The sequence below is a fragment of the Phalacrocorax aristotelis genome, chromosome 3 (assembly GCF_949628215.1).
Source record: "Phalacrocorax aristotelis chromosome 3, bGulAri2.1, whole genome shotgun sequence".
NCBI lineage: Eukaryota > Metazoa > Chordata > Aves > Suliformes > Phalacrocoracidae > Phalacrocorax > Phalacrocorax aristotelis.
The window spans coordinates 125,734,788-125,748,822 of NC_134278.1; the positions used below are offsets into that span (position 1 = coordinate 125,734,788).

Here is a 14,035-nt window from a genome sequence, read left to right on the forward strand (position 1 = left end):
ATTCCAGGCTTTGTCAAGGAGTAGCTGCAAAAGTTCATAAAACCTGTTGGGGCAAAGAGATGAGGTGTTTGCACACACAGCTACTGCCGTTCTACCTAGATCGTGTAGTTCTGCACCTTAAGTAGCAAACATTTTCACATGATCTGTGTCTTTAACCTACCTGTAGGTCAACAAGGAGTGTGTCAGAGGGCTGTGGGCTGGGCAGCAGCAGGAACTGATTTTCTTACGCAATCGTAACCCGGAGAGAGGAAGCATCCAGAACAATAAACAGGTCTTGCGGAACTTAATTAATTCTTCGTGCGATCAGCCACTGGGATATCCAATGTACGTTTCGCCTTTAACCACCTCGTACCTTGGGACACACAGCCAACTGAGGAACATTTGGGGAGGACCTCTCAGTTTGGACAACATTAAAAAGTGGTTCAGATCCAAATGGTTAAGGTAGGTGTTATATTTTGGCTCTGCAGGTACAGACCCTGAAGCCTCAGTTCTGCCGTATTTTCTGTTAAAAGAGAGTAATTCTGTACTGTTATCTATGAGTAAAAATTAATTGCAAATAACTCAGAATATAACAAAGGATACAGATATAGCAGAAAGCAAATTTGTTAACTCATTCATGGCTTTTAAGCAAAGCTTTCTACGTGTTCAACAAGATTCATTATCAAATCACTTATCACTACAGACATTTCCCTTATTCCAGGGAATTTTACTGTTTATGCCTTGTAAATAAGGGTATCTTGTCTGTAACTCAATGACATGTCAGAACATGAGTAAATGTTGTGGTGGGTTATGCTCCAAAGCTAGGGCAGTATAGATGATCATGCCCAAGTCATTGCTCTTGACCAAAACACACCTAAAAATGTACTTACTATCCACCAAAACTGCCTGACGTCCCCATGGTATGCACGATCAGTATCTGACATGTTCCAGCTCTCATTCCTACATGTGCTTTTCATACAGCAACAACTCGCTCTTGTCTCGCTCCCTCTACCTGCCCTATCGCCACTGTGGCTGAGGAGAGGCAGGGGACCACGGAGGGACCATGGGAGCCAGCTTGCCTGCTAAGACCTATGCTAAAAAGCCAAGATTAAATCCAGTGGGTTAAAATGCTAGTTTCCCACCATTCGGCTCATTCCCTCTGAGCCCCTTCCAGTCCATTCCTCCTCTTTGCTACTTGGTTACCTCATGCAAAAGGTGATCTTTAGAGACCACTGTAACATTAGAGAGTCCTACGGTCTCGCAGGGCTCCAAAGCCACTTAACACAGACAAGGGAAGATTTGGTTTGTGTCGCATACAATTTTGTTCCAAGTAAGCTTAACACATCATCTTTGTCATCTCATAAAATGTCAAACGACCTGCAGCAGGATGACAGAGTACAATTATGTATTTTGAGGGCACCTAACATTGGCGGCACAAATTTTCGTGCATAATAAGTGGCTGACCATGCGTGCGTTCCCACAAACAGAATGCGGAAGGACTGCCATGCAGCTCACCACGAGAGAGGTAACGTTGAAGAGGTGGATAGTGGAGGGGGCTCTGCGTCTAGCAGCAACTCCACAGGCAATTCAAGCCAGAGCAGTAGCTCACAGCCCACCAGGGATGGAACCCCTCAGTTGCAAGCTTCATCTCAAGAGGTCCACCAGCGTGCAGGTATTTGCACAACTTACTTGGCTTTTTCTATAGTCTTCTCCTGAGGGGCTGCGTAGGCAGATGCTTTTGGGGCGTGCTCATACCCAGTGGAAAACTTAATTTTAGAAAGAGAGCGCTTTGTCTTTCCTAATGACCAAGCACAGGTAGGAGATGGCTTCCTGGTATTGCTGCAGGTATTTACTGGGAGGATGTAAGAAAAGTGTGATTCACCAGAGTTTCTACTGTCAAACTCCTTTATGTTTAACTTTTGGACTAGGAGGTGCCACTAACAATGCCAGAATAAGAAATGCAGATGGGAGGGAGTCTACACAGGGAGCCCGTACCACAGTGAACCTGCGCTTATTGTTGGCTGGGAACAGCAGAAGTGAAACTATGCAAAAATCTTAATTATCTTGGAAGCACCATGACAATTTATTTGAGGAATTGGTTTGGCTGTTTATCGGCACGTGTGGACAGCAAACAAATAGGAAGCAACTTCTTATGTCTATCCAGCAGTTACCAGAAGAAAATTAAATGTTGCCAATCATTCTGTCAGCTAACAGAGAACTAGAGGGGTATGACACTTGGTTTTTTCCCGTTAGATCATTTTGACCTATCATTAAAGATAATAAGACTGGAGGAAATCTTTCCGTGAATCTAAATTGCATTGTAAGAATAAAATAACTGCTGCTTTTAATTGAGTGTAGCGTTAGAGGAATCCCCATGTGCATACCCATACCTTGACACTGCAGTGATCGGAATGGCAAACTTAATTGTCAAATAATGATCCTGAGCGTGCCATACAAGAATGAAAGTTAATTGTGAGTTGTTTAAAAGAACATACTGGGTGCCCAGAAAACCACAGTCAAGAGAGAAGGTCACACTTCGTTAAGAAAAGCAACCTGACTTTGAGGTAAAATGAAGACATGCACAAGTGCAAGGAAGTGGAAAATAGCAAATGCAAATTAGTATTCAGTCCTGAGAGACCGTTGATAAGAGAAAGCAAATGAAACAAGGAGAAGTTTCTGGCTAGCACCATTAGGGCCAAAAAGATGGAAGTGGGTTGGTGGCTGATTATTTTTAGAGAGTATTAGAAGGAAAAGAAATCCTAACAGCGGTCTCAGTCCATCCCTATGTAGAAAGGCAGAGTTGCCAGTAATGTAGGAAAGAGAAAAGAAATGTCTGGTTTGTATTGGGAAAAATGCAGATGATCTACTTCTGTGATCTGATCATGAAGTAGTTCCTTCCATCCCAACAGCTACAAAGAACATGAAAGGGTGGCTATCAAAGCTATACGCTTAATTGAGCAAGTCCAAATGACTCTCATCCAAGAGAGCTGGTTAAAAAGCAAGCTCTGTTTGATCTTCAGGAAGTATTGGGACACTAAGGCAATACTAGGGGACTGGGAAAGAACTTGTGCTATGCCTGTTGTTGCTAAAGCAGGATGAATAGGGTGACCTGGGCAATGCGTGTCTGTCAACCTGACTTTGGTTCAGGACGCTGTTGGTGTACCACGCACAGTCCTAGTGCCCTAATTTAAGAAGGACATCCTTAATTTGGAAGGAGTTCAGAGAAGAGCCAAAAGATGATCAAAGATCTGGGAAATACATCCTGTAGTGAAAGATTAAGAGCCTTCAAATAATTTATATTGTAAAAGATGCTTTGATCATAGTCTGTAAGTACTTACCTGGGCAACAAAAGGTGACCAAAGACAGTTGATTCGAGCAGACTTGGATATAACAAAGCTAAACAAATTCAGATTTGGAAGCAAGTGCACATTTTTACCCGTGAGAGTAAATAAACAGTGAAGCAAGTGACTAAAGGTTAAGATGGATTCTCCATGATTGGAGATATTGGATGCATTTCTTAAAAATAATCATAGTAATTAGTAATACCGTACAGGAATTAATTCCAGGAAGTTCTGTGGCCCATGCTATATAGCACAGCAGACTAGATGATCACAGCAATCCCTTCTAGACTCACAATCTATGAATCAAGTGCATTTAAGGTTTTTTCATATTTCATACTTCGTTTTGCAGCCTGGTGCCACTGAGTCTGCAGAACGCAATGAAAGCTGTATATAAAAGTGCGACCAAAATCGGGAGCATTGGAAACGTGTGGGGTTCTCCCCCAAAGTGTCCTTATTTCGTGATGCAGGTTATAGAACGGCCTTTGTTTCCTAAGTGTTTTCAAGGACAGAGTTATTTATGTGTAGACGCGGGTGGTCTCCTGTCCAATGCCGTAACCACTGCATTTGGGATGAATATAGAATACTTTTGGACAGGGGTCAGCTTGGCAGTTTAAATCACAAACAGATGTTTGGCCACGTTAGCCCCCGCACAAACTAACACACGACAGCCCCTGTTCTTAATTCCAGTCCGTCCTTTTTATTTAAAACGGGTAACATATTAAAATAACCATCAGATGTAGAAACCAAAGCACTTAAACAAAACCCTGGAGTCTGGAGAACCTGGGTCCCTGCGGAAGCCAGACGTGCGCACGGCTGCCAGTGCGGCAGCAGGCCTGACCCCCACCGCAGCGCCTGCCCTCCCTACCGATGGCGGCTGAAGCGCGGAGGACGCTGGCAACCTGGCAGATGGGAGCCACGCGCATCTGTCGCGTTGCGCTCAAGCAGAGATTTTGGGGCCGTTATTACTTGCATGCCATCTTAGGAGATTTTTTTTATTATTGTTTAGAGTATAAAAGTAGAACTAAAGATAAGTTGTAAGTGGGCTGTGAAAGTGTCCAGGGCTTGCCAAGCCAACTAGGTTTTAGTCCAGCTAAAGAGCTGCAGCCAGGACGTGGCCCAGCTCTGCCACCTGACTCTGTGCCAGGTTACCTAAATTCTCATTGCTTCAGCATCTGAAAAATGGGGCTAATGAAACCAGCCTCTGGAAAGTGGGCCTGTGAATGTAAAACAGTGTGTTTCAGCTACGTGTAATGTAAACAGTTCGGCTATGAAATTCTGCATTACTGGAACCCTCATGAATGCAGCAAACAGTCATGTTTCTAGAAGATAGCGTGAGATCTATACTCCTTCACGCTAGCAAAATTTCAGTATTTGGAGGAGTTTCAGTGCTTCCCTCCCCTCCAAGTCTGGGTATTGGGAAAAACCAAAGCAAAAAAAATTACCAACAACCTGGAAATGCCTGCCACCAAAACTAGTTTCTGCGTTGATGGCTCTCAACAGATTTTCTGGCACCAACTCTCTACTCCACAGCTATAGCTAGGAAACTGAAATGCCAGCTTGCGTTAACGTTTGGAGTTCCCTGGAAAGCCAAAAAGCCAAGCAGGTACTCACGTGACAGGGTATTGGCTGCACAAGCCTGGGTTAGAGCCCGTCTGCAGAAACAGTAAACGCTCTTGGGGCCTGCGGCGCGTGCCATCTGCACAGTGCCTGGGTGCAAGCAGGTATCTGGTGGGTTCACTGGCCAGTAAGTTGGTTTATTTTATGCCTATTTAAATATGCAAGCATAAGAAATACAGAAATTATTTGTTGGAATGACATAAGGTGTTGATATAAATGTTAAAAATGGGGGTGTATATGTATAGAAAGACAGAAGTTGCCCGGGCAAGTCGGAATAGCTTGTCTAATCTGTTCTCTGTACCCAGCAGTGAGTGGCTGCATCAAGATGCTTCAGAGAATGGGGCAAGAGCCTTACGTGGGTCTCCAATAGCCTACCCTAACTAGAGGTGTTAATATCTTTTCAGTCTGTGATATACTGTAAATATCACTCTTGGAACTCAGATAGAGTTTAATATTGGTGTTAAAAGCTGTCTTATGGACTTGATGATCTTAAGGGTCTTTTCCAACCTTAACAATTCTGTGATTCTATGATTCTGTGAAATGCTATAGGCTTCCACTTGGTTGAATTCTGACATTCTCTTTCCCCGTATGCAGGAGTAATTCTTTTCAATGGGCCATTGTTTTAACTCACAGGTTTTTTTTTGTTGTTTTATTTTTTTGCATTTAATTGTACAACGCCATTTAAAGCAGATATTCAACATCCCCCACTTTACTGTGGTTGTCAAAGGGGAGTGGAGTTACAGCAACACTATGCTCAATCTTCCACTGGGAAGGTTAAAATGGACATGGCAGAGTATCTGTGTTTCTTGGGATTCTTATGCTGATAAAACCAGTAGCAATACGCCAAAAGTCGTATGTACACATGGGACACTGTCAATAGCATGGAGTTCATCAGGATGCCACTGACTTTAGTATATTAATATTTTTTTTTTAAAGGCAGGAGAAAACCCAGGAGTCAGTCCGTCCAGGCACACACTGCTTTAAACCAAAGGCCCCCTGCTTCAAGTCGCTCTGGGCCAATTGTAGAAAGCCGCCAGCCTTTCATCCAAACATCTACATCTGCCCACGAAATTGCCCAAAGGCTTTCTAGTAGTCAGCTGTCACTCCACAACTCGGCAACGTCTGTGTTTTCCCAGTCCCCTGCGGCTCCTGTTGCAGGCCAGCTGACTGTGCAGGACCGGGCTGCAGCAATGCTCAGGTCCAGCCTGGCCTCTTCCACCAGCTCAACTCTCAGCCTGCTGTTTGGCAAGAGAAGTTTTTCAAGTGCTTTGGTGATTTCTGGGCTCTCGGCCGCAGACGGAGGCAACACCAGTGACACCCAGTCATCCAGCAGTATGAATATTGCCATGGGTCCTTCTGCTAGAGCAGCAAGTCAAGCAACTCGGGTAAGGCTGAAGCCGGAGCAGCAGTACAGTACTAAGCATGAGCTGCTGTACTGCTCTCCTGTCAGGTTCTTGGACTGTCCTCACCACACAGCCGTTTGGTTTCTTCCTTCTCAGTGGTCAGAAAATAGTCTTTTACAAAACATCAGGATTTTGGTATCTGTTTTCGATTTTGCTGCTCCACAATGAAAATGAGACTGTTCAATGGTAGCACATATAGCAGAGTGATGTATTTGTAGGTAATGGACAGGTTGGCTGTTCAGCACACACCTGAAATTGCAAACTGGGGCCAAGTCCTCCTTCCTTTCCCTCAGACCAGGGACTTAGGTCTCCATCTTCTGCAGTCCAGGTGATGAGTACCATCATAAGCAGGCTGAATAGCTCCTTCCTCGCTTGCTTACGCAGGTCTTAATTATTGGTACAATGAGAAATGGTTCCCACTGAACAGTGCACTTGTTCTGTCCCTCCCTCCATCCAGAAATTCAATCCAGGACCTGAAAACCTTGCTGCTGAAAGGCTTAGTCAAAGGAAGACTGTAGGAAGTATTTCCCAAAGGAAACCTACATGCCCTGTCATTCAGCATTTTCTAACAGCAAAAGAGTACACACAGAGAACTTCCAGCCCTCTTCCCGGTAGGCTGCCAGTTCTACTCCCATCTTCCCTGGTGTCGTGGTTCAGCCACGACATTCCATGCACATAGTAGGGTTATTGTTGTATTGTCTACTTAGGTATATTTATTAAACTTTGGTTGCCATCAATTGCTTTCCTGAATTTTGTAACTTTTGCCTACAGAGCAGTAATGCGGAAAGATGGATGCGAGATAAAGGGCGACTGCAACTAGAGGTTGAGTGACAACATAATTAAGACAGACTTTCACATTTGGCCAAAGTGGAAACCAAATTGGCAACAGGGGAAGATTGTGCACATGGAAAGTTCAAAACACTCTTCTGCTACTGCCGTTCTGAACTGTGTATAACTTTCCTAACTTTCAAAGAATTCTCCAAACCTCAAGTGAAAAAAAGCTCCTTAGTCTGTGTGTATTTTGCTCTCAGCCCAAAAATACCATGTATGGTGTAGTTCCCTGGAGTTTTGCCATGAACTTCAACAGAAGTTGACTGAACGTTACTCATCTGGGTCCAATCCTACTCTATTACTCTAATGAGCTTTAATAATATTTCTACACGTACAGCTCAACATAGCAAATGACAAGGCATAATTCCAACTCTCAGGAGTTTATAGCCTAATTTGAAAGAACTCAGCCAGTCTGCAATACCGAGTACTAATGGTAGGACTCACTTTGTCTACCTTTGAAGCCATCTCAAATTTGGGCATGAACTCTCAGTAGATTGTTGGTGTGGCCTCTGTACTCAGTGGCGAGGACAATCTACGTCATCCTTACAGCTGCCGGGAAGAAATCTTCCCCTGGGATGCTCGGATCTCTCTGCCAGCCACTGAGAGTCTAGATGATACACTAAGACTACATGGTTAAATTTAGATGAGGCGAGTCCTGGCGAAAGTAACTGCTCAGAGTCCAGGTGCCTATGTGATTGAAAGTGGTAAGGAGGAAGCGTTTTATTTAAAACTTAGCACAGTTCTGGAAAGCTTTTATACTAATGGACTCCGTACAGTGGGGTGACACTGTGCATAACATTTTCACACTGATAATTGCATTCCAGTTTTGATGAAAAGGTTTCTTTGTAAGTTGGATTTAAAAGGTGGGGTATAAAGCAAGCCCCAGAGCAACCTGATTTAATTTCTTAGAAGTCAGCCCGGCTTGGAGCAGCGGTTTGGACTGGATGACCTCCAGAAGTCCTTTTCAATCCAAATTATTTTAGAGCTCTCTACACATGTACATCTGTGGTACTCAACCTCTAGCTCCTGGTCTGCTTTTCTTTCCAAATTAATGCATTACACAAAGTGTGACAAGTGCCTCTTCGTAAGTCCCTTGTGAATAATACATGTTAAGAATCCCGTACAGTTTCACAGAATGACAGTCCTAAATCAATTTTTAGCTTTTTTCCCCTGTCACTTCAAAAAATAGTGAAGTGTTACTTAGAGATTTCCTAAACTAGTTGACTTTTTCTTTCTTTCTTTCTTTGCCAGCAGCTCACTGAGACCTGCGAAGCAACTGATGCTACAGAACCGAGACCGCTGCGCGAGGCAGGTCCGGCCCATGCCATATTCATGAGTCGGAACCTGGAGTGCAGAAGGGCCAGCCAGGAAGATATGGCCCTGGACGACACCGCTTCTCAGCAAAGCCTGTCTGAGGAGCAGTAAGGAGTATTCCTAGCGCAAGGGCCACGAGCTTCTTAGAATTAAACAAAGGCAGAGTTGGGTCAGGGAGCTGCACGGGGGTTTAGGTTCCTTCACATGTAACAAGCAACCTCCAAATGTTTATTTTTCTAACTTCTACACAAGAATGCTATGGGGCAGATGTTCTTCAGCTAAAGGCCTTCTCATAGGTAGGGTTGGAAGATGTCCTAAAAAATACACAGTGCCGCTTCATCTCAGGTTCTTGTAAATCCTAGAACAATGAATACAACCTGTTTAATGTTCCCTCCCCTGGAACGGTTGGAATCACAAATTAATACAGTAGGAAATATTAATACAACTCAGTGAAAAGCACACAAGACATCTCTTTCCTGCCATAACTAAACAGCCGATTGCATGCAAACTAATTGGCATTTGATATATAACATATAGCAAAAGGCAACTTTGAACTGAAGCAATGAATACATAAAGGGACAGTCCAACATGTACTGTAACATTAGACCTGAATCTGTTGTGTTGGTTTTTTTTTTCAACAGGAAATCTCTTTTTTTTTCTTTAACATGTTATGCAGGTGGCAATTCTGAATAGCAACATAGCATCACAGACTGATATACTGCATGCAGCCGTACTGAAATATTGTGTGAACAAGCCATGCTACACAGATTAACAGAAGTCAAGTGTGAGAAAAGAAAGTATCCAGTGCATGGAAAGCCTTCAAAGCATATGGTGCACTGTATTTGCAAAGAAAGCAGCTTTGCATAAACACCTGCTCTTAGGTATTATCTCGTGCTCCTGTTTGGGTTACAGCAGCGTCTCTCAAACTCCAGGCAACAGCCCCCTGGGGAGCTGCAAAAGGGCCCAGGGGAACACTCCTCAAGGACAGGAAAGTGCAAAGCAGGCTGTAATTATTGTCTGGAAGTGTTTGTATGAGGAAGGCAACAGCTAAATGCCTTTAATTGCTGGACACAGCTCAGTGTCCATAAACACTTGTAGGCCAGTAATTACAGAGCGTTCTGATTTCCATCCCCCAGAGAAACTGAGCTGCTGCCAATTTAATAGATGCATAAAGACAGACGATGCAAAAAGGGAGGCCGTGCTGTCACAAAGTTTGAGAAACACTGATTTACAGGAATGCATGACTACTTTGGAAGCCAAAAGGCTACAACAAATCCTTCCTCTACTACAGCCTCCAAACACACACATGCGTGTTCTCATTCTTTTTTTTTTTAAATTAAAAAAAAAAAATATTGCAGCTATCGGTGTCTTGCTGTTCCTCTTTACTGTAACTACCATAGATTGTTTCCAAGTCTCAACACGATGACGTGCAGCCAGGCTGTCTTGTCCCAATTAACAAGAAAGATTTAACAAGAGATGCTGTAGCTAAGTCTCATTACTGTTAGGCAATACACAGTTGCATTCTGAGCTTCCTACTGTGCCACACTTAAGAATATAAGAAGTAGAACGAAATAACACCTACTGAAAATAAAATGATCCAAGTATATTTTGTGTGGCAGCAGTTTTTGGTGTTTTTTTTATTTTCAATTGTTTTCTCTTGCTTTCTGCCATATAAACTTGAGAGTGTTTTTCTTTCACCTCAGATCTTGATGAATTATTTATAAAGCTCAGCACAACCCAGGAAAAATTCTGCTCATGTTTGCAAGGGAAAAAGCAGAGTATATTCATGTACAGCCCCTGAGACACACGGTCATCAGTGCAGCGTAGGCCCTACGGGTCTCCTCCAGCATCCAGGTGTGCTGTGCAACAGGAAATTGAATTCAGCTGCTCCCTTCTGACTCTTTCTGGCAGATCCTACCTCTCCTCCCACCACCCTGCTCATGAGGTGCTTCATTACAAATGAAGGATGGAGGTTATACAGGTAGGTGGAGGGCTCTTACTGCCAGCCCCGTTTCTGCCTTGAGGGCTTTTGCATGGCAGTCTACTAAAATAAACCATCACTGCTTTGTCTTCCTAAACCCTGCCTTGCGTTGGAGGCACAGCAAACAGGCACCCGTGGAAAGCACTAAAAACTCCCATATTCAGTTAGCCTCGTTTAGACCTCCAATTTTCACATCTTTAACTTAAGTTTGAATTAATTTTCATCAAAAATAGGTAACTCCAGTAGTCCCAATCAACCTAAAGTATTTTACGCATCCAACTCAAGCACACTAAACCATACTGGGAAACAGCTGCAAAAATCCTTCCAGTGGGAAGCTGCTCTATCTGCTCAGTGCAGACCGAGGCCCAGCAACACCACCTTCCCCAGCACCACATCTTCTGTAAGAGACTCTACCATCTCCATGGCCTCTGGTACTGCACCCTAAGGTAGAGCAGCTGCCTCACAGTTCCTGACTTCGTTCAAGCCACCAGCCCCGGAGCACAACTCCTAGGGGTCAGCAGTGTGCTGTGAAGCCCAGCCTCCTGCTGCGCAGGGTGGCTGCCAGAAACGGCATGTCCTAACTCCTTTGTTGCAGCACAGTGCACAAGCAGGGCAGAGCAGCAGTCAAGGTAAGCTTAAAAAGTTAGTTCCTTATCATAGCCATGTCTTACACAGTTTTTATTTTGCCTTAACGTTGTTACTGAAGCATAGCGGGTTAAAAAAAACCCAAGTGTGACCATTAACAGTAACAAAAAACAAAGAAATAAACTGCGAGATGACAGCACAAACTCACATTCCATTTCTCCATAATTTTGGAGATAGTCTGCTGTTACTAATAAAACCCCTGTTATATGCAGTGTTTTTAAATATGGGCTGAAGGCAGAAACCTGCCTGATGCTTCCAGCCAGCCCAGAACCTTCTTGTCTCTACAACCTGAAAGCAGTGACAACCTGAAAGCTAGTGACACCCGTCTCGCTAGCAAGATGAATGCCCCCTTTGAGGAAATCAAGCACTCAATCCACAACAGCGTTTGGTACACGCAGTCCTTTCATAGAAATTTCAGAAGGAGCGAAGAGATGGAGGCCCTACCTGCCTTTTCCAGGCTTAACCCCAGATAACATCACCACTGCTGAAAAGAAACGTTGGGAGCGACTGTATCCACACTGGCTCAGTGGGGCCCTCACAGCCAGAGAGCAGAGAGGAGCACATACATTACAGCAGGCTGTGGGAAGGAGGATAGTGAGTTTATGGTAAAACAAGCACAAACATAGTACTTCAGCCCTTGCATTAAATATGGGTACTTACCCCCCCGCCTCCCATTTTGTGTTCCTGGACTCTCCTTTCACTAATACGCTCTTGTTTACATCACACAGTAAAAGCCTGGTGCTACACTCCTAAGGGTAAAACACAGCCCAGAGATCTGGTCAAAAGACTTTCAGTAAGATTTTACCAAAGCCAACCACAGGCTGCTGAACTGCTCACATCCACCAGGTATGCTGGCAATCCCCGAGTCTGGCCTTCAGCCCGGCCGCCTCCCACCACAGCAAGCAAGTAGGAAACAGGGATGGGCACAATGTCCGAAGTTTGTTTCCGTTCATCGAAAAATACAAATGCCGGAGGTCCTGCTGTTCCCCCCATTTTGAAGTGTTGTACAAACTACTTCTACGTGAGGAACTGGAGTTCTCGTTGAAGAGTCTCGCCTCATTCGCACAGACAGAAAATCTTGGCATTCTTTGTATTTAAGACAAATGTTAACAAAAAAGAGTTACCACTGTGAGTCTTTTTCCCTCAACAAGATGGCCAGATACTCTCAATATCTACAAATGACATTCTGAAACTATCAAGTTCTTAGGGGTCTCTGTGATGTCATTCGAAGCTCTCTTTTAAAGCTTTTTATTAGAATAAAGCAAGAAATGTCCTCTGCATTTGGCTCCAACCCACCAACTGACTGCTCTTCTCTTGCTGGGAAATTTAACTTAAAAGATCAGCTGAATTTTGTGCAGTTCATTTTAGAAGATTAGAATTACCAGTGAAATTCTCCAGCATGTAATAATAATCTTCTCATCAATGTGTATTTTTTAACTACCCAATTATTGCCATATTTAGATTACTCCCTGGATTGGGAGCTGGTATTTAATTACAGTGTTTCACATCCTTATATCTGCAACACAGACATATTACTTATAATTAACTTTGCAGTAGGTCCAGTGTTAAAGATTCACCTCTCCCATTCAGCCTTCTCAGGGTTTTGTAAGTCAAAAATTGTCTAATGCATGATAAATAATGCAGACCCTGTTTATTCCACGCTGTGCACGATTTTATGTTGGAATTACAAGCCTCCTTGCCAAAAACGTCCTTGATTCTCGGGCTTCAAGAGAGTAATTGGTACCTCATATTCTCCCCTTTTTTTGCACCAATTAAAACCTGCAGGTGCACTAATGTTGTCATCTGGAATCTTGCTGGTACATCAGAGGTTATTTTCACCAAATGTGTGCTATTAGTAAAATTGGCCCATCAGGGGAATTGTGAATGCTCTGTTTGCTGTTACAGTGCTCTCAAGGCCTTCCAAATATTTTACTAGTGCAAGACCAGACAATAAATTTTTACCTCTAAAGTAAACACAGGGTATCATAAAAACTAACTAAGTTCAGTTGGAAATATTACTTTCTCACCCACTCGCTGTATATTTGAAACGGCGAATCATTTCTTCAGGACTGTCTCAGCGTTAAAGGCCGGACGTGACTGTTAAGGTCATCTAGGATTTTCTGCTGAACACAGACCACAACATTTCTCTTTATTTCTCTTGGAAAGCACTCTAGCTCAGAGAGAAGATGGGCTTTAAAAAAGAACAAGAAATTAAAGACTCTCACCAATCTTGAGACAAGTAGCAGAAACCAAGAGCCACTGATGTCAGTAGCAAAAATACCCTTTGATTTCAAAAGGGCTGGTACTTCACAGTTCCAGTGAAGCAAAAAATCTACCTCCATATGGGGAGTTTTCCCCAGTGACTAACTACCCTCACTACAAAAGGTCTTCCTTGCACCATAAGAAAAATGGCTATAAGTGCGCTGGTCAGAAGTTCTCCAAACTTCTTGTTTTGATTCTTTTTTCTTTTTTTTCCAGTCTATTAAATGATGGGACTGCAGTAGGCATCATGGCACTATATGCAGGGTAATATATCTGCTTTTATGAGGAACAAACTTTAAGCCATGAACTCCCAACAATACCAGCTGAACTAGAATTTGGAAAACTAAACTCTGCCGTGACTCGTGAAAGAACTCCCCTCCCCAGCCTCTACAGAGGTCTCAAATACCTCCATTTTGTTCAGCTTTGAAGCTCAGCCCTCATTTAAGACTCAACTGCGGTCCCACTAAAACCTTGCTAGACTTTGGGTAATTATTTAATCATTGAAAGAACCATTCTTTTGCAGCGTATTTTATAGCTTAAGAGACTTAACATTGAAACAGTAGGCTATCCAACACTTAAGTGTAGAGTGGCTTCTGTTCAGAAGTCTATGGCACGTAGCCCTGAGAAGTTTACTTGGGTCCAAAGTCCTTCACCTCTAACAA

General features: G+C 43.4%; 1 protein-coding gene across 1 annotated transcript in view; it reads left to right on the plus strand.

Moving 5' to 3' along the window:
• Window positions 1-13,592, plus strand: part of PCNX2 (pecanex 2) — a 162,137-nt gene extending 148,545 nt beyond the window's left edge. The window contains exons 31-34 of the mRNA XM_075089486.1: window positions 167-441; window positions 1,467-1,651; window positions 5,874-6,322; window positions 8,423-13,592. Coding sequence (XP_074945587.1) covers window positions 167-441; window positions 1,467-1,651; window positions 5,874-6,322; window positions 8,423-8,596 — 1,083 coding nt within the window. The 3' untranslated portion in view covers window positions 8,597-13,592. The remainder of the gene's footprint in view (window positions 1-166; window positions 442-1,466; window positions 1,652-5,873; window positions 6,323-8,422) is intronic.
• The last annotated feature ends 443 nt before the right edge of the window (window positions 13,593-14,035 follow it).